At 43.8% G+C, this 19,071-nt stretch overlaps 2 protein-coding genes across 2 annotated transcripts; both read left to right on the top strand.

The window, feature by feature from the left end:
* The first annotated feature begins 1,739 nt into the window (after positions 1 to 1,739).
* On the top strand, positions 1,740 to 8,188 carry serpinb1 (serpin peptidase inhibitor, clade B (ovalbumin), member 1). The gene is made up of 7 exons (XM_080472805.1): positions 1,740 to 1,998; positions 3,061 to 3,249; positions 4,552 to 4,689; positions 4,790 to 4,907; positions 5,009 to 5,151; positions 6,078 to 6,245; positions 7,748 to 8,188. Exons 2-7 carry the CDS (start codon positions 3,082 to 3,084, stop codon positions 8,153 to 8,155), a joined length of 1,143 nt encoding a protein of 380 aa, XP_080328931.1. The 5' UTR covers positions 1,740 to 1,998; positions 3,061 to 3,081; the 3' UTR covers positions 8,156 to 8,188.
* Positions 8,189 to 11,892: 3,704 nt separating this feature from the next.
* On the top strand, positions 11,893 to 18,834 carry LOC308115914 (GDP-L-fucose synthase-like; the record flags this gene model as incomplete). Its single annotated transcript, XM_080473784.1, has 9 exons — positions 11,893 to 12,023; positions 12,108 to 12,222; positions 12,303 to 12,431; positions 12,510 to 12,583; positions 15,312 to 15,445; positions 15,680 to 15,811; positions 15,884 to 15,960; positions 18,496 to 18,595; positions 18,697 to 18,834. 9 exons carry the CDS (start codon positions 11,893 to 11,895, stop codon positions 18,750 to 18,752), a joined length of 948 nt encoding a protein of 315 aa, XP_080329910.1. The 3' UTR covers positions 18,753 to 18,834.
* Positions 18,835 to 19,071: the final 237 nt, after the last annotated feature.

The following is a 19,071-nucleotide window of genomic DNA, read 5'->3' as shown; positions in this document are numbered from 1 at the left end:
ACCCGCCACATCCTGCTCGGTCGCAGCCTGTCCCGTCACTTCTTATAGATGAACTTGACTTATACAGCACGTTATACTATTTCAGCCTTATCAACGCCCGTGGCATTCACATCAATCACACACTCACACTCCCATGTGAGACGTTTGGACGAGCGGGACCCAATCAGGGTTCAGTGCCTTGCCCAAGGACACCTCGACACATGGCCCAGTCAAAATGGAGAAGTGGCTGAATGGGCCTCCTTGTGTTCGTAAAGGTAGCCCCTTTATATAGAACTCTTTCAAATATCTTGAGAATTTAAACACTCGGGTGTTGTTATGGAATATTTCCAGACTTGTTGGTTTGCATTTCTGACATTTTAGTGTCAGTTTAAAACACACACACACACAGATACATACACTCAAGTAAATGTTATTCATCTGTAAAAGAAAAAAAAGATTGTTGTCAAGCGTAAAACAGACACAACTGACATCGTATTTCACGAGTTGTAGTTAAAAAACAACAACTCTTGACCTGTTAGTTGTTATTTTCCCTATAAAAGTTACATGTTTGATTTATTCTGCTCACTTGATCTAAACTAATTAAAGTGTGACTCCTTTAGTTACTGGTACTATTTATTCATACAATTAATCTGGTTTGTTCTTCACCCTGAGATGTTGCTGCTGAAAAGGAGAATCTTCAATACTCATATGTAACTTGAGCCGTGCCAAACCTCACTTAAGTTCTTCCTTAAATATAAATAATACAAGATTTAGAAATGAGAATCTTACTAAAAAAATGTTTTCCAAAATAAAGGTGCAGCTTAAGTTTTAAAATTCAAATGGTTTCTATAGTGGGACTGGCTTTAGGATGCGAGTTATGTCACAGAGCGGCCTGCAGTCCAACGGTCGACATGAATGGGAAATGTTTATCATGTTTTGCTGGTTGCCAAGGCTATACTGTAATCCTCAGCGACGAGATGTAATCCCTCCGCAGTAGATCCTGCTGACACACCTTTCTGCACATGAGAGTTTGAGTAGAGTTGACCTCCACTCCCTCCATTCAAGTGTTCCTGCAAGTCGATTCAGTGAAGCCTCTTCACAAAGAGAAGAAAAAGGTCTGAAATTAAAAGCAGTATCGGCAGCCAGCGATCGTAAAATGGCGATGCGTCAATTAATTCTAATCTTAAATCCGTTAAAAAAATTCAAATTGGACTTTTCTAAATGCTAAAAAATTTAAAGAAAATACATGTGAAGGTCCATTTTCACTATCATGAGAAGATGTACAGTCCAAAGTGTTTCTAGAAAACACTGACCCATATATATATATATATATATATATATATATATATATGGATAAATAGATAGATAGAGAGAGAGAGAGAGAGAGAGAGAGAGAGAGAGAGAGAGAGAGAGAGAGAATTACTAGGTATTGCTTTAAACTGTGGAGTAACTATTAGTGACTGAAAATGAGTATTTGAACACAGCTATAATTGCTAGTTACTGCATCAAATAGTAGTGGCGCATTGGAGCAACTTTACTAGTTACTGAAAAATAGTAATTGAATTCGGCCAAAGTTATTCATCTAATGTTTTAAATAGTAGAAGAGTAACCTAAGTAGTTTCTTTACTTGGTGAAGTAACGTTTGTGCCTTCCCTTGTGTGGGTCTCTGGTGTTGGGCGGTGGCTGGTTCAGGTGTGGGCGGGGCTTGCAGGTGACCTTTGGACTCCTGGACGCTCAGCTGCGCCCCGACAGGCGGCGCAGAGACGCGCGCGCTGTTAGTTTCTAACCGGTTGTGAAACGGCGTGCTTTGTCACCGTCGGTGACTTATCGCGCAGTCACGCGTCCACTCCCACCGAGCGCGAGCAGGCTGCGCCCTGGATAAATAGATGAGCCGCGGCTGCGCACCGGGGAGGGATCCGCTGCTACCGGGGGCTTTCGGCACCACTGTGACCGCGTCAAGTCTGCCTTTTGGTTTCTCTTCCTCCCGGACTGATCTGCTGCGAGCAGGAAGAAGAGCAGGTAAGGCGGCATCGTATCTAGTCACATCATCCAAGAGGAGGAAAGGAAGGCAGCACAGCCTCGTCCTTTATCCGCTGTGCGCGTCAGCTGTGACACAAACATGGAAAGAGTCTCTGTCGCGCTTTATTGTTTCAGGATCCTCAGTAATGAAGTCACACTTTCGTTACATAATTCTCATAGATTACTCGTAAAATGTATAAACATATCCAATATACCTTTAAAAAAAAAAAAGAAGCTGTGAACAATAAAAAGAAATTGTGTGTCAGTAAAGTTAAAATAGTATTTTTTTTAAAATTCATAAATGTACCTGTAATTAAGTAATTCTACTTTCAGTCATTAAAGATATTATGAGTATTCCAGTTCTAATTTTTAGTAACTACTATGATAACTCCAGGACTACTTAAGATGTTAACAGTGAATATAAATGTAATCAAGTACTAATAACTAGTAAAGTAATTAAATCACCATTTAAAATGATAATTGTAATCAAGGAGTAACTAATGAAGTACTTTTTCTGACTGGTAACTATAGCTGTATTGAAATACTAAACTTCCCCAACTAGTAAACGTACTTCACTACTATTTAAAATCGCAACTAGTATCAATATTTGTACTCAATTACTAATCTTCTGCAACTAGTAAAGTTGCTCCTTACCAGCTAGTGACTATTGCTGTATTTAAGTTCTAGTTTTACCTTTGACACTTTTTCTCACCAGTATTTAAAGTGCTAACCAGTAACTATTTAGGTACTGCTTCTTTTTAGTAACTAGCAAAGTAACTCCACTACTATTTGAAGCTGTAACTATCGCGGCTTTAGCCGTAATCATTAGTTGTCAGTGAGATAAAGGGAACTGCTAATGAAGTAATCAGGGTTAGTACTGTGGTAATCTCTACTTTTGTGATTAGGTTACAGTTTTGAGGGGCTGGGTGGGGGTCAGGGGGAGGCCTTGTCCCAACATCCTTTCATTTTCATAATTGAATAGAATAAAAACGAATTAAAGAAAAGAAGGTCCCGCCTGTAACTGGAGGATCAGCAGATGTTTGTTTCCGGCGCTCGTTCCAGGACGTCAGCTCATCATCCAGCATGGCCTCCGTCAGCGCCTCCAACACGTGTTTCTCCCTGGAGCTGCTCCGCACCCTGAGCCAGGCGAAGCCCTCCGGGAACATCTTCGTCTCCCCGCTGAGCATCAGCTCGGCACTGGCCATGGTCTACCTGGGAGCCAAAGGCGACACCGCGGCTCAGATGGCGCAGGTCAGCTGCGCTTGTGCAATGGAGACATGCCCTGAAAGGCAGGGTGTGTGTGTGTGTGTGTGTGTGTGTGTGTGTGTGTGTGTGTGTGTGTGTGTGTGTGTGTGTGTGTGTGTGTGTGTGTGTGTGTGTGTGTGTGTGTGTGTGTGTGTGTGTGTGTGTGTGTGTGTGTGTGTGTGTGTGTGTGTGTGTGTGTGTGTGTGTGTGTGTGTGTGTGTGTGTACTCAGGACTGCACTATGATCTCAATAAACGCAGGTGGAACAAGGCGCACATTGTTTGTTAAATAGGGAACATTGTAAAAACATGAACATCCAGTCGCTGTGGGGAAATGAATTTGGTAGATTGAGCCTAATTCTAAGGATCACGTTGCTTCCTTCGGTGACGCCTGTAGAATCTGTCAGTCTCTAGAATCATGAAGAAAATTAAACATCTTCCTTTTACTTTCTAACACACTGCTGCCAGTGGGATGTAGACATACGACGATGAAATATCTTTGTGAATAAGTGGATACGTCTTCCTAAGACTGCACGCGCCTTAAAGGGCTCATATGATGCTAAATTCACTTCCTAAAGGTTCTCCAGCAGTACTAATCGTCCCCATACCTGGACTGACGTCCCAGAAGTGAAGACAGTCTGTCCTCTCTGTCCCTGGCTGGTTTCAGGTTTTAAAAAGTGTGTTGCTCCAACCAGCCAATCAGAAATCAAACCCTATATAGTGTCATCGGGGGGTTTAGCCAATCCCAATCAAGGTAGGCCCTCCCTTTGACTCCTCCCACAATTAGGCAAATATTCATATAAGCCAATATTCAAATGATTAATTTATAAGATGACATGTCACTCAAATGGCTTTAACTGATATGAAAAATAAAAACCTGATATACACATACTATGCATATGGATATATTCATAATAGATTAGATACAACTTTATTGTCATTCCAGTGAACTGCTGATCAGCAGATGCAAAGAAGCAGTAAACTGCAGCGTAATATTGCACGTGGGAATGCTAAGTTCTGGAGCAGTAATAATGTGTACTTTAACACTGATGTAAGTAAGTAAAACACTGATGATGTAATTATATATTAACTATGTAGGGTTGGCCAATAGAATCAGTTTTAGCTTCAACAGTGATAAGGTTGCCTTATCACAGAGTACATTATTAGGGAATGTCGCTTCACTCGTTGAAGTATTAATACCACAGTGTTGAGGGATGTCCCGTTGGTATGGATACTTCACTGTCTGTAAATGTAAAATACAATATTTGTGGTGTTATTATTCAAATAAAGTGTGTCATAACTTCGCACAGGCCCTGTCACTCGGTTCTGGAGGAGCCGTTCACGAAGACTTCCAGACACTGAATGCCGCCATCAACTCCTCGTCTGCGTCGTACATCCTGAAACTCGCCAACCGCCTGTATGGAGAAACCACTTCCCGCTTCCTCACGGTGACGCCGACGCACATCCGCTCATCAAATATCCTCGCTCAGTTCACACTCTTGACAAAAAAGTGCATCCATAAACTCTTGTGACGCGTGTTTCCTGCAGGAGTTCCTCGACGCCACGCAGAAGTACTACCGGGCCGACCTGAAGGCCGTGGACTTCATCGGGGCTGCGGAGCAGTGCAGGCTGGAGATCAACGACTGGGTCCAGCAGCAGACAGAAAGTTAGACCACCTGGTTCTTCATTCTTTAACGTCACATGTGCAGCCAGACGTAATCCAACAGCAGCCTCACTGGGATTATCACTCCGTTTATAACATTTCAGATAAGATAAAAGACCTTCTGAAGTCGGGGACCGTCAGTTCCATGACGAGACTGGCTCTGGTCAATGCCATCTACTTCAAAGGAACCTGGTTGAATCTCTTCCCTGCAGATCAAACCAAGGAGATGCCCTTTAAAGTCAAGCAGGTGGGAATTAATGCTCATTCAGAGGCTAAACCTCCTCATCCCAGAAGGTCATCCTGCGTCACACTAATATCCCTTTTCCACTAATTCCTCCTCGGCCTTACTCGACTTGACGCCACTCGCTGTTGACGCTTTCCCACTACGTGTTAGTCACCGCTAACAGGCGCTTTCGTGGTACCTGCGCAGCCGAGGTTCCAAGCGAGCTGAAGCGAGTAGACAATGTGACGTCGGCAGACGGCAGGCCGCCGATTGGCCGGCACATGACGGCACACATCAGTCAGAGGGCGGGTCATTCACTCCGCCATTTTTAAAACCCGATCGTGACAAAAACGCTCCGAAACAGAGAAAGACGCACAGAAGTAAACCCCGTGCCGACCAGAGGATTCAGGAGCTCGACGGAGCGACACGCTACAAGTATCAAGAGGTCTCAGATCTGAGGTGTTTTGGATTAACTGGTTTCCCTGTTAACTGGTGACCGGCTTCCTCGAGCGTCCCCTTCTCACAGCAGATGTTAAAACCCTGACCAGAATCCGTTTAACCACATTTCCATTCAAGTTTAAAGTATCGTAGTGTTTGTTTGTCTTATTTTAACATCAGCCGCCGCTAACGGCTGGTGGCAGAAGTCACTAATTAACAGGGGCACCAGTTAAACCGAAACACAGGACAGTGAAGCACCATCGTAATGATCCACATTATTAATAAGTGTATTAAATATATACTGTTTAATTTATTATTTGAGCCGATATCCAATGCACGTTCGCTCCACATCATATCGGTGGTGATCACTTGTGCACGACGGGGAAAAGCTTCGATGACTCCACCCACGCCGTGGTCATACTATATTGTAATGGAAAACGACCGAGGCGAGTGAGGCTGAGTAGGAGGTCGTGGAAGAGGGCCAGAACCTCTTGTGTTTTCCTCGGTGTCAGGACACAGCCGTGCCGGTGCAGATGATGTTCCAGATGAACAAGCTTCCCTACAACTACATCCCGGACCACGGCGTACAGATCCTGGAGCTTCCTTACGAGGAGGAGGAGCTCAGCATGATCATCCTGCTCCCCGATGAGGCCCGTGATGGATCGGACCCTCTGCTGAAGGTAAAAATGAATAAATAAAATGTCCACCTCCAAAACACAAAGAATGAATCCATGGTTCACCTTATACTTTCTTTTTTTTTCCTTTCAAAAATGATCACCGCTTACAGTATCAAACTGGGACTATATATATATAGTTAAAGTAAGCAAATTAAAACTAGAGAGGCATTCATTAATTAAAAAATTTAATTTTTAAATAAATGTAATATTTAGGGTTAGGGTTAGTATAAAATTTTTACAAAATGATATATAATTTTGTAAAAAAAATTTATACATACAAAAAAGCAAATGTATATATTTAGCTTTTTTGCTTATTTATTAGTTTGAATTTGTTTCTTTTTACTATATATCTATATCTATCTATATCTATCTATCTATCTATCTATCTATCTATATACATATATATAGAAAGAGAGCGAGAGAGAAAGAGTCTGTAATATATATATCGATATAATTACCTTTTTTGCTTATTTTGAATGAATGAATGCTTTATTTCGGTTAAAAATAAAAACTAAAAACAAAATCATGTTTATACAAAATAGACAGACAGCATCCGAAAAAGGAATAGGCTGAAGCCTCAAGGCTTATTTGTGCCTATCCTGTACCATCATAGGATTAACTGAATAATTCACAATAAAACATCACTAATACTCCATTACTACTGAAAAATCAAATTCAATCAAATTTCATTGTAACCTTTGATAATTTTAGACTTTAAAGTCTTCTTGAAAACATACATAGAATTACACATCTTTATTTCATCATTAAGTCCATTCCATAATTTTACACCCAAAACTGACACACATCTGTACCTGATATTAGTTCTTACTTTGTGAGTGTCAAACATTAGCAAACCCCTTAGGTTATAAATCCCCTGCCTTAGTTTAAACAATTTTTGAATACAACCTGGAATTGTCTTATTTACCACTCTAAACATAATTTCTAATGTTTTTGAATATACAATGTCCAAAAATTTTATTGTATGTGATCTTTTAAACAGCTGATTTGTGGAATCACGATATCCAACTTCATTTATTATCCTAATAGCTCTTTTTTGCAGTTTGATTATTGGATCTAGGTTTGTTTTATATGTATTACCCCAAATTCCAACACAATATGTCATGTATGGCATCACAAGTGAAAAGTACAGCAAATGTAGGCAGTTCTTATTCAGTAAATGTCTTGTTCTGTAAAGAATAGAAATAGATTTGGATAATTTTAATAAAAAAAAATTTACACTTACAATAAATTCACTTTTAATTTTGATGTATTTTAATAAAATATCTAGTAGTGTAACTCTCTACTTAAATAGTTTTTATCATGACGTCTAAAAAAAAAAAAAAAAGTTACAAACAGTCATGCTGGGATGAAGCGTCCACTGTCCTGTACGCCGGAGCTCTCTGAAGCTCCACCGCACACACTTTGGCAAAATCTCCGACATAACTGAACTAGATCACAAGAAACTTGATAGAATGAGACGTTTTGCTTTTTGTTTTTTCTTCCAGCTGGAGAGTGAGCTCACACAGGAGAGGCTGGACGAGTGGACCAACAGGGAGAACATGGACGTCCACAGCGACGTTATCGTCCACCTGCCGAAGTTCAAACTGGAGGAGGACTACGAGCTGAACGAGCCTCTGGCCAAACTGGGCATGACGGATGTGTTCTGTGCGGCCAAGGCCGATCTGTCCGGCATGAACGGCGAAGGGGGACTGTTTCTGTCCACCGTGGCCCACAAGGCCTTCGTGGAGGTGAACGAGAAGGGCACGGAGGCGGCGGCTGCCACCGCCGGCATGGTGTCCTTCTGCATGCTCAGGGAGGAGCATTTCATGGCAGATCACCCCTTCCTCTTCTTCATCAGGCACAACAAGACCAAGACCATCCTCTTCCTCGGCAAGTTCTCATCCCCTCAGTAGACAGGAACTGTGGAAGGAGATGATGTCGCATTGAAATACAAAAAATTATAATAATAATAATTAAAAAAAAGTAAAACAATATGAATGAGTCTTTTTTTGTGTGTGAAACTTTGCTCAATACTCAGCTGTTATGTCTGTTTTACATTGCAAATAATGGAATAGTTTAGTTTGGATTAAATCAAGGTAGCCTCAACTGATGAGCAGAATAAAACAGTTTGCAAATCATTTCAGATACAGGTTAGTCTTGCAGTACACGTTTGCACCACAAGATGGTGTACTGAGTCACTCAGAGAAGCAAGAAAACGAGTAACAATAGCAAAAGGTCTTTAAATCACTGCAACCAACCACATAAAAGAGATAATGCTTTACTTGAAAGTGCCATAGTGACTCAACACTGCCACCCAGTGTTCAACTGAAGCATGACTTATAATTTACATGTGGTCCCACCCCACCCAACGGCCAGACAGCAGAGTCTGAGACCCGCAGGGGCCAGTGCGAGCCCGGCTGGAAGCACACACACACACACACACACACACACACACACACATACACACACCTCCCATATATCAGGCCCTGGAGGTCACTCTCAGTCAACTGTCCATCCAGAACCCGGAGCCCCACTGTCCCCCGCTCCCCCAGATCCGGGAGCGAGGCAGACCCGGAGCGCGGCAGCAGGGGCCAGCCCACCAGAAAGGGGGAGGCACCCCCACCCCCAGGGCCCCCAAGCCCCCCCCATACTCCAGTTTTAATGAATGATTTAGAGTTTCTGAAAAAATATATATTTTGTTCCACATTTATTAAATTGTTGTCTGTGTTCATTGTGTTTCAACTGTGAAATGTTATTTATTCAATTTAAACAAAGCATATGAAGATGTAACATAAAATCACACCTGTTTCAATATATAGTCAACTTAATGGAACTCATATTACCTATAGTTCTATACAACGTATCAGTAAAGTTAAAGATAAATCTAATGTCAGAATCACATATAAATTAAATTGATATCATAGACATTCGCTGAGTTCTGACTTCTGTCAAGTTGTCTGATAGAACAAACAATTGTACTTAGAAAACCAAAACAGATCTCGGCAACAAAATACATTAAGATAAAGAATAGAAAAGAGAAAAAAAGGTGGGTGTTTAGATCAATATTGCTTGTAGTATTGGTTTCTCCATTCTTTTTTCCATAAAAACAACAGTTTTTACTTGTGTGTTTAACACTGTGTTATGTGCGTGTGTGCATGTGTGTGTATGTGCGTGCGTGCCTGCGTGTGTGTGTATGTGTGTGTGAATGTGCGTGTGTGTGCGTGTGTGTGTGCGTGTGCGTGAGTGTGCGTGTGCATGCGTGCGTGCGTGCGTGTGTGTGTGTGTGTATGTGTGCGTGAGTGTGCGTGTGTGTGGGTGTGCGTGTGCGTGCGTGCGTGCGTGTGTGTGTGTGTGCGTGTGTGTGTGTATGTGAGTGTGCGTGTGCGTGAGTTTGCGTGTGCGTGAGTGTGCGCGTGCGTGCGTGCGTGCGTGCGTGCGTGCGTGCGTGCGTGCGTGTGTGTGTCCTTACTATAATGGTATAGGTTTTGATAACTACTTGACCGTATTAACCTTAAATGTGATGTTGTGAGTCTAAACTATGTTGACGACGACGCAGTGAAAACTGTGATTTTCACTGCGTGTCCGCGGCGACCCTCAGAACGCTGACGTGTCGCGTCTGACAGAGACTCGGTCCCGCAGTGAGATGCGGGGGAATCTCCGCCGACAGCGTATTACAAATCTGATGTTTTTCACACTTTCATGTCATATTGTTTGTCCACATTGATATCACACTCTAGTGTACACAGAGCCCCGTTATGCACCACATTCCAAAGTGAACGGGTGTACGGGGACCCATTCGACACTGCTTGCAGCTTTATTTATATTTATTAGGGCTCGAGCACTGAAAGTACCAGAGGACCCTGTTGAAGCTGCTCGGATTATTATTGTGCTTTCTTCACCACGGGTAAACGCGTTTTTGAGCGCCTAAATGTGCTGGAAAAGTTACAAACCCTTGCATCAGACCCGGCAAAAGAATTTATAATTTGGAGGAAATTCACATTTGACTGGTTATATTTGATCAAGTCAGCTCCCACATCACATTTTACCAAGAGCTACAACATTTGGCACACGTATGGAACAAAACAAGAAGCACAACAAAAGTCTGTTATACTCATACTGAAAGTTCAACAGGAAGTTGAAGAATGTGCCAGAAGAATGGAGCAAACTCATCTTAGGGAATAATTATAACTTATTTCAAATTCGTTTCTGTGGATAGGAAAAGAATTGGTGAGTGGCATGACGATTCTCACTTGTAGTGCCACTTGAGGGCGTGGCAATGGCCTCGCTCTCAAACCGCTAGAATTAGTGCGACTAGCTGGTAACTGAGTTGACCTCTGGCTGGTGATGGTAGCCCAGCAGGAAGTTAGATGCTGAATGACGTGGCGTTTTACTTAAACTTGACAAATGACAACGTGGTCGTGGCGCTCCAACATACCCACCTGTCACTGTCAGCCATCAACGCCTCAGGGCAAAGATGTACAAGAACAAGCATTCTGCATCACAATAGCTACTCCGTTATTCTGCTTTGCCCACATTCAAGTCTTCATTCTTCCATATTCTGTCTCTGCATTTCAATTTACTGGTAAATTACATTGTGGTCGACGGCAGCCCAGTGTTTCTATCCCGTCTATAAAACGACCATAAAACATAATAAGCAACGCTGCTACCAGGATATCAACACATGAAAACTGAGCTGGGATGACCGGACGGCATCATGTGGCCTCATCCTTCCTTTATTTTGACCTGACGGCATGAGAAAGTGGACTGTGGTAACCTACGTCTTCGTCTGGTCGTTAGCGGCTCACGGAGCAGCTATGATATACTTTAAGAGTACTGAGGTGTACCAGTATCTACATAGTGGAAAGGTGGGCCATGTGCCGTCATCCAGAGACGGCGAATTCAACCTTCAGAAGGCAGATGCCTGTCCTAGCAGAGTGGGTGAAGCAGAGCAACCAGGGATCTGTGGAGGATCCAGCTGTTGCTGCGTTGCTGGTTTAGAGCAACCAGGGATCTGTGGAGGATCCAGCTGTTGCTGTGTTGCTGGTTTAGAGCAACCAGGGATCTGTGGAGTCAATATTATGGATGGTAAGCCTGTTAGATCACAGTTGTATTAACTGCCAGTGGTGGGAGTGCCTTGGTCACGGTGACTCCACTGCTGTGTTTTCTGCAGGTCTTTTCTGTTATTCTAACTTAGAGTAGTACTGTAGCTGCGCTTGCGGATTATTTGCAATGCCTCCATCACAAATAGTACTATAGATCCACCTCCATCGTGTGTCACAAAACTACCCGTATATGAACTTTGATTTCGATTGTGTTGTGGGGGGAAGAAGCCACTGTCGCCCCATTGTCCATGTTTTTGTCCAGCGTTTTGGACAGTGGTGGTGGTATGGTTGGTGTGTTTCAAAATGGATGTGTCAATTGAAACTACTTTTCAGTGGAAAGTTTCACATTTGGAAAATTTTGGAAAAAAGAGAATTTTTCCATTCCGCTTGTTTGTGATATTTTATTCGATTCTCTCGGGTTTAATCTCTAATATTTTAATTTAATATAAAGTCAAATATTTTTCTTCATCGGGGTCCAGTTGAGACACACTGCTCTAATGTGCTGCTTGAACTGTTTTCTTGACTTGATGAAGTGTCAGGACGATCACATGATGAAGGTGTTAGTGACTGGAGGGTCCGGCCTGGTGGGGAAAGCCATCCAGCATGTGGTCAGAGAAGAGGAGGGAGCCAGGGAGGGAGAAGAGTGGATTTTTCTCTCCTCCAAGGATGCCGACCTCACGTGAGACTCGCATGCACATGGTTCAATCCTGAACAATCCATTGATACGCTTGGTTTTGCCAATTCACCTCCTCTGTCTCCACAGGAACATGGAGGACACGCGGGCAGTGTTCGAGAGACATCGACCCACCCACGTCATCCACCTGGCTGCTATGGTTGGGGGGCTTTTCAAGCACCTGAAGTCCAACCTGGAATTTTGGGTGAGAAGAAGTTGCTCTTTTTGTTTTAAGTTGATCAGATTTGTCACAATAATACTTTTTGATGTTCATGTCCCCTCCAGAGAAACAACGTCTGCATCAATGATAATGTGCTGCAGGCAGCGCATGAGGCGGGCACGGTCAAGGTGGTCTCCTGCTTGTCCACCTGCATCTTTCCGGATAAAACCACCTATCCTATCGATGAGACCATGGTAAACAACCCTCTGCGGTCTGCTCCGTACTGTTAGGATGCGTCACGAGGTTTGTAAACATCAAACTTTCCTCCACAGATCCACAACGGTCCCCCGCACGAGTCCAACTTTGGCTATTCCTACGCAAAGAGGATGATCGATGTCCAAAACAAGTATGTTATTGTGGATTCCACTGCTACTTGATAATGAAGCAAAACTTAGCACGTCTCCACAAATAAGAAGTTGATCCATTTGTAGTGTTGAAAGTTTGTAAACAAATAGCAAAATGTCAATTCACACACACACCCACGCACATGATCGCCTTCTTTAACTTTACTTTCAAGTACCATTGTGTAAATTAGCTCCATTGCTGGTGATTTACCCTAAACCTAACTTAGTTTAATCCATTTCTATATTTCACATCATTTTTGTGGATTAATTATTTGGGTTGTTTTGCCACAGTAGTAGGATTTTTCAAGTGGTTCGGTGAGGCAAGGTGACATTTGAGGCAAGAAAGTACTATTTGAGTATTTTATGTACCCGGAACCCCAACAATCATATCTCAGCTGAACGGCAGAAAATTGATTACACCTTTAATCCCAGCATGTGATCTGGTTGTCTATTTATAGGAAACTTAAACTTTTGTCTACATACAAACACAGTGCACCAATTAAGAAAAAATATATATTTTTTGGCTACATTTACCTTTTTTTTTTAATAGTATTATTTTCAAATTCATTGACATTTTTGGTTCATTTAATCAACATCTTGCTGTCTATGTAATTTAAAAAAAGAAGAGACGGACAGATAAATGGATAGATTTATATTAGATCTATTGTGTGTGATTAAAGGCTTCTTCCATGAAAGGCTGTTAAGATTGAATGTTCTCCTTCTGTCTATGCACATTTTCTAGAACAATACTGTGGTGGTGGAATTAAAGTAAAGATCCTTAATAGCCTATAGACAAATATAAATACAGACATGAAATATCCCCAGAGTGTTTAGGAAGACCATCTGTTTCTGAAACAAACATTTACCGTATTTTCAGGACCAAAAGGCGCACCGTACTAAAAGGCGCAGTCTCAGTTATGTGTGCCATTACTGCATTTAACACACACATAAGGCGCACCTGCTCATAGGGCGCGGGTTCCATGCCCACACTTCCCCCTTTAACATTCTCATGGTGTCCGCATTACAACAACAAGCATACAAGTGTGCGTATTTAAAAATAGAGCGGGAGCAAAACTGAGTTTGGTTGTGCTTTATTTAAGTATTGATTACAAAGTACTAACATTTTTTTTACCTGTAATCGTCATCAATCAAACCCATCGAACTCCTCATCCTCTGTTTCTGAATTGAACAGCTGCGCTAAATCTCCATCAAACATACCAGGTTCATTTTCTTCACTGTCGGAGTCACTTTCCGTGCCGTGCGGCTCCTTGGAAATGATGCCGGCTTTTACGAAAGCTGGAACAACAGTGCCAGCAGACACGCTAGCCCAAGCATCTACAATCCATTTGCAAATTGTGGCGTAACTCGCCCGGCGCTGCCTTCCACTCTTAGTGAAACTGTGGTCTCCATCGGTCATCCATCGCTCCCACGCCGCTCGCAGCCTTACTTTGAACGGCCGGTTCACACCGATGTCCAGCGGTTGGAGTTCCTTTGTCAGGCCTCCCGGAATGACAGCAAGCTCAGAGTTCATTTGCTTCACTTGTTTTTTCACATCGGCTGTGAGATGGGCACGCATAGAGTCACAGATCAACAGCGATGGTGATGCGTGGAAAAAACCACCTGTTCTCCTTACATACACCTCCCTCAGCCACTCTTTCATCATTTCCTCATCCATCCAGCCCTTTTGATTTGCCTTAATGATGACTCCTGATGGAAACTTCTCTTTAGGCAAAGTCTTTCTCTTAAAAATCACCATAGGCGGCAGTTTCTGTCCATTAGCATGGCAGCTAAGCACAACAGTAAAAGAAGACTTTTCGTGCCCCGTTGTGCGTATCACTACCGTGCTGGTCCCCTTCTTCTCCACAGTGTGACTCACCGGGATGTCGAAAGTTAGCGGCACCTCGTCCATGTTAGTGATGTGGCTGGGCTGGATGTGTTTGTCGGCGATGTGTTTGCTGCAGTAGGAGTGGAAGATGGCCAGCTTTTCATTATAATCCGCTGGAAGTTGCTGCGCTACCGTAGTTCTGGCCCGGATGGAAAAATGGCACCGTTTCATGAAACGAAAGCACCAAGACGGACCTCCTTGGAAATGTTCAATTTTCATTTCTTCTGCTAGCGTTACTGCTTTTAGTCGAATGGTGACCGTCGAAACGCTTCTCCCACTCGTTCTTTGTGCGATGATCCACTGCTCGAGTCTTTCCTCCAACTCGGGCCACCTCGCCTTATGTCCGCGGAAACTCAGCTGCGTCTTCTTCACCTGTCGGAGCTCGTTTTCCAGCTTCCTCCACTTGCGAACCATCGATTCATTAATCTTAAATTCTCTCGCGGCTGCTCGATTTCCATGTTCCTCCGCGTAGCTGATGGCCTTCAGTTTAAACTGTGCTTCATAAGCGTGTCTCTTCGCCATTTTCAGGGTTGTTAAAACAACGATGTTCTGTATAACGCACATACCGGTACCCGTTCATTTATATACAATCCACGCCCACACTTCCCCCTTTAACGTTCTCATGGTGTTCTCTACTACGTCCGCTTTACAACAACAACACACACATAGGGCGCACTGCACCATAGGGCGCGCCGCACATTTTGAAGAAAATCTAAGACTTTTATGTGCGCCTTATAGTCGTGAAAATACGGTATGTTTAATTTTCAGGTCTCATGTGGCCTGAACTCCTCAAAAGTTTTACTATAAAACAGGATGTTTGCGTCAAGTGACTTTTTGCTTCGCAGGGCTTATTTCCAGCAGCATGGACGTCGCTACACAGCTGCGATCCCCACAAACCTGTTTGGCCCCGACGACAACTTCAACATCGAAGACGGCCACGTGCTGCCGGGGCTCATACACAAAGCATACCTTGCACAAAGTAAGTCCCAACCTAACACTTGTCTGCAAGTATTTACAAATCCAACTTGTAGAGGCCCCCAGGTCGCTTCAACAGGAGTCCCTGGACCCCTCCTCCACCATTGGTGAAGATATTACCTCTCGCCGACGTACCAAAGATTCTAGAGATCCTAGAAAGTGCCGGTAGCAGACAAGCAGCTGTATGGATGCTTGTACTTGTTGAAATAATTTTCTCCTCTATTGTTTTGTTGGCCAGATGAGGGGACGCCCCTGACGGTGTGGGGCTCCGGCACTGCCAGAAGGCAGTTCACTTACTCTTTGGATCTGGCCCGCCTCTTCCTTTGGGTCCTGAGAGAGTATTCAGAGGTCGATCCGATCATTCTGTCTGGTGAGTGCTCTCGCTCCATTTTCATTCGTTCACAGTGAAGCATAATAACACCGAGGTGTTTGTCGTTTCCAGTTGGGGAGGAAGATGAGATGCAAATTAAAGAGGCATCAGAGGCGATTGCTGAATGTTTGGGCCTCAAAGGAGTCGTTGTATCCTTTTATTCACATTCTGATCTGAGACCTTTTTGAATGAACACAAAGCAAAGTTAATATGTTTTAAAGTTGATATTTGTGGCTGAAAAGGAAAAATCTGGGGTAATTTAATAAACGATTGGCTTACTAATGCAATTCCCTTAATCTTAAAAACATAGTTATGGCAAGAGAAAAACCCAACAAACAACCTTAAACAGGAAGAAACCTGCAGAACCAGATCTGGAGAACCAGACTCAGACTTTCTGTAGAACCAGAATCAGAGGAGGAGACTTTCTGCTGTTATGGGCTAGAAATAGAAAATGACGAACAGAGACAGAACAACAAGCAAACATGCATTATATTTTAACCCCCCTCCTGCTCGGGATGTGTCAGAAAGGCTTTGAACATGGCGACTCTGGAAGTGAGTATAACTAAACTCCCTATCAATCACTTATGAAAAGAAACCTACTTCTTGAGTTTAACAGTGTTCAGAAACAAGTGCAATCTGTCACGGATCGCGGTGAACCCAAAGCCAAATAGGCAGAAGCTGACTGGAAGTCTTGTGTTGGGCGCAGACGGGGCAGACGGCCAGATAGTCACGTACATCATTCTGCAGACCAAAGGCGCGTTCACATTCCCCTGTTTGACCAGAGTTCTTTTCAGGGACTTTCTGGGAAAGTCCGTTTCATTTTAGGGAAAGGTGAACACACCCCAAACTCGATTCTGGATTTTTCAAGTGGAATCGGGTCCCCTTCAAAACACCGGTCTCTGTCCTCTTTGAAACGGGGTGAGGGTTAAGGGGAAGTAACGTGGAGCGCAATGCATCTTGGGTTCACAAATCTGAAGAAGACATGAAAAAGAAAGCGGGAGTCCTGTAACATTTGTTCTGTCCTGGAAAATGGCTCGTGCACAGACGTGGAGTAGCGAGGAAGTGATTTCTTTACAAGCCATATTTTTAGCGGGTGCGGTGAGAGGACAGGGGAGGCCGTGATGCATTCTGGGTAGTAAATAGACAGCTAACCCTGCAAATCAGAAGAAGCAGACACAGAAAGAAATATCTTGCGTGCAGACATGGGGTAGTAAGGAAGAAGTCAAGAGGAAGAAGAAGTGAAAAAGGGTCTTATTGATATCTGGTCTGAAGACTATATGTCGCAGTGGTTTGTGGCTGCCTATTAGCCACGGGCTAACTAGTCTAGCCACCACGGGTTAAAGCAGCGGGACTTCCTCTTTCGGTCTGGACCAATCAATGAGCTGTGTTTCTTCTTTACTTCCTCTCTGGTCAGTGTGCTTGTCAGGCGACAGCACCCCCCAACCAGCAGCTGTTGTAATTGCGAGACATTTTACAGATGGTTTGGTCCGGCCTCTAAACTTGAGCGTCAACGCCGCCCGAACTAAATGAAGGTGTGGAAATTCTCAGCTCTCCTCCCTCCCAAGTGAACCTAGTCCCGGACTATCCAATGTGAAAGGCCCCTAACCCACCAAAACTGTGCCTGGCCACAAACAACGTCCTTCTGGCCCCCAAGAGGAGCTCAGGTTCAACCAGACGGTTGGGTGGGCACTGATCGGGGACCTGCCGGCACTCCAGCGCCTGCTTGACCCTCTCCGAGATGTCCCAAGATACTGCCCCTATGTAAGAGATGGTAGGCAAAATGGTGTCCAAGGGCTCGGGATTGGGAGACGGTTGAAACAAACGCAAGAGTGAGCGTCTTGAGTCCAGTTGGAATGTACGGCGAGGGTCCAGAACTCGACAGCGGAGTCCCACAATCTCCGCCTCCCTTGGCGGAGGCTTGCGAGACTCTGAGCCGCTGCACGACCGGGTGACATGGTCTGGAACTACTGAAGTAGCGCCTCGGAAAACTCCCGGTAGGAGTCACAGATGGGAGAATGACGTACCCACTCTGGCTCTGGACGTGGTCGCTGACCTCAGAGAGGACCTGGAGCCCACCTATTGCGGTGAACCCAAACGCAGACTCAGACTCAGATCAGGCAGTTTACAGAGTGTATTTAATATCAGAGCATACAAATCCAGAAGGGCAGTCCGCAGGCGAGTTGTCATTAACCAGGGAGAAGTCCAAACATGGGAAAAATCTAATGAGCACACAAGGAAGGGCTGGAGCCACAAGACGAGCTACGAATGACAGTCGAGCTACAAAACAAGGGGAAAAGGGGCCTAAATACACAACGAGAAGGGAAAACACAGGTGACACCAATCAACACTAATCAGACACAGAGAGGGAGAGTGAACAGAAAGGGCAAGTGAATGAAGACGCAGACGAGACGGGAGACTTCAAAACAAAACAGCAAGAGACAAACATGTAAGAGACATAGACTTTGCAAAGACACACAAAGAACCCTCACACAATCATTAAAGTGGGTGCAAAGCAAACTCCAGGAATAGATAATCTCATCTGTTAGACACTTAACAGAAACTTGTGGTTCCACATTGTTGGTGCTAAATAAATAAATAAATAAACAGGTCGGCCGAAGAACAGTTCACCAATATTTCTCCTTGTCCGGATGTATTCCGGTGGTTTCCTTGACCCCTCTGTCCAGTATGACACCAGTAAATCAGACGGCCAGCTCAAAAAGACAGCCAGCAATGCAAAGCTGCGCAAGTACCGGCCAGACTTCAAGTTCACGCCCTTCAAACAAGGTGAGAACACAGTTTAGAGTCTAGATCCAGTCTGAATGGGAATATAGTGACAGCATCAGAAGCATATCTGTCCTGATTCTTTCTCTTTTTCTCATCTGAAGCTGTAAAGGAAACCTGCGACTGGTTTGTTGCCAACTACGACACGGCACGGAAGTGACGACTCCCTCAGGACTCTCGGTCGATCACTTGTTTTCTGTTGGATGTTGGGACGTCGGTGTTGATTGAAGGGGAGAAAAGGGTTTATCTGCACAGTAGAAAGGAAGCTGCCTTATCCTCACTATTGTTCCTCTCTGAGCTGAAATTCTGGTACCTGAAGTGACTCAGTGTTGATTCATTTTATTAATCAAAAGTGTAAAGTGGGGGTTTGGGGCTTTCTGAGTTTAGTTTTTTAACTTGACACTGAGCAAAATAAATATCTTATACTGATAACTCTCAGATTTGTGTGTCTTTTTCAAAACATAACAACAGCGGTGGCC

Source organism: Lipophrys pholis (genome assembly GCF_963383615.2).
Source record: "Lipophrys pholis genome assembly, chromosome: 10".
Taxonomy (NCBI): domain Eukaryota; kingdom Metazoa; phylum Chordata; class Actinopteri; order Blenniiformes; family Blenniidae; genus Lipophrys; species Lipophrys pholis.
Note: the sequence above shows the minus strand (reverse complement) of the source record. Positions and strands in the feature narration are given on the sequence as shown.

Excerpts from the sequence above, each read along its gene's own strand:
- serpinb1 (XM_080472805.1), top strand. The coding sequence starts at position 3,082 with ATGGCCTCCGTCAGCGCCTCCAACACGTGTTTCTCCCTGGAGCTGCTC. Across the intron at positions 4,908-5,008 it reads GGTCCAGCAGCAGACAGAAA|ATAAGATAAAAGACCTTCTG; the intron begins GTTAGACCACCT and ends ATAACATTTCAG. Across the intron at positions 6,246-7,747 it reads GATCGGACCCTCTGCTGAAG|CTGGAGAGTGAGCTCACACA; the intron begins GTAAAAATGAAT and ends TTTTTCTTCCAG.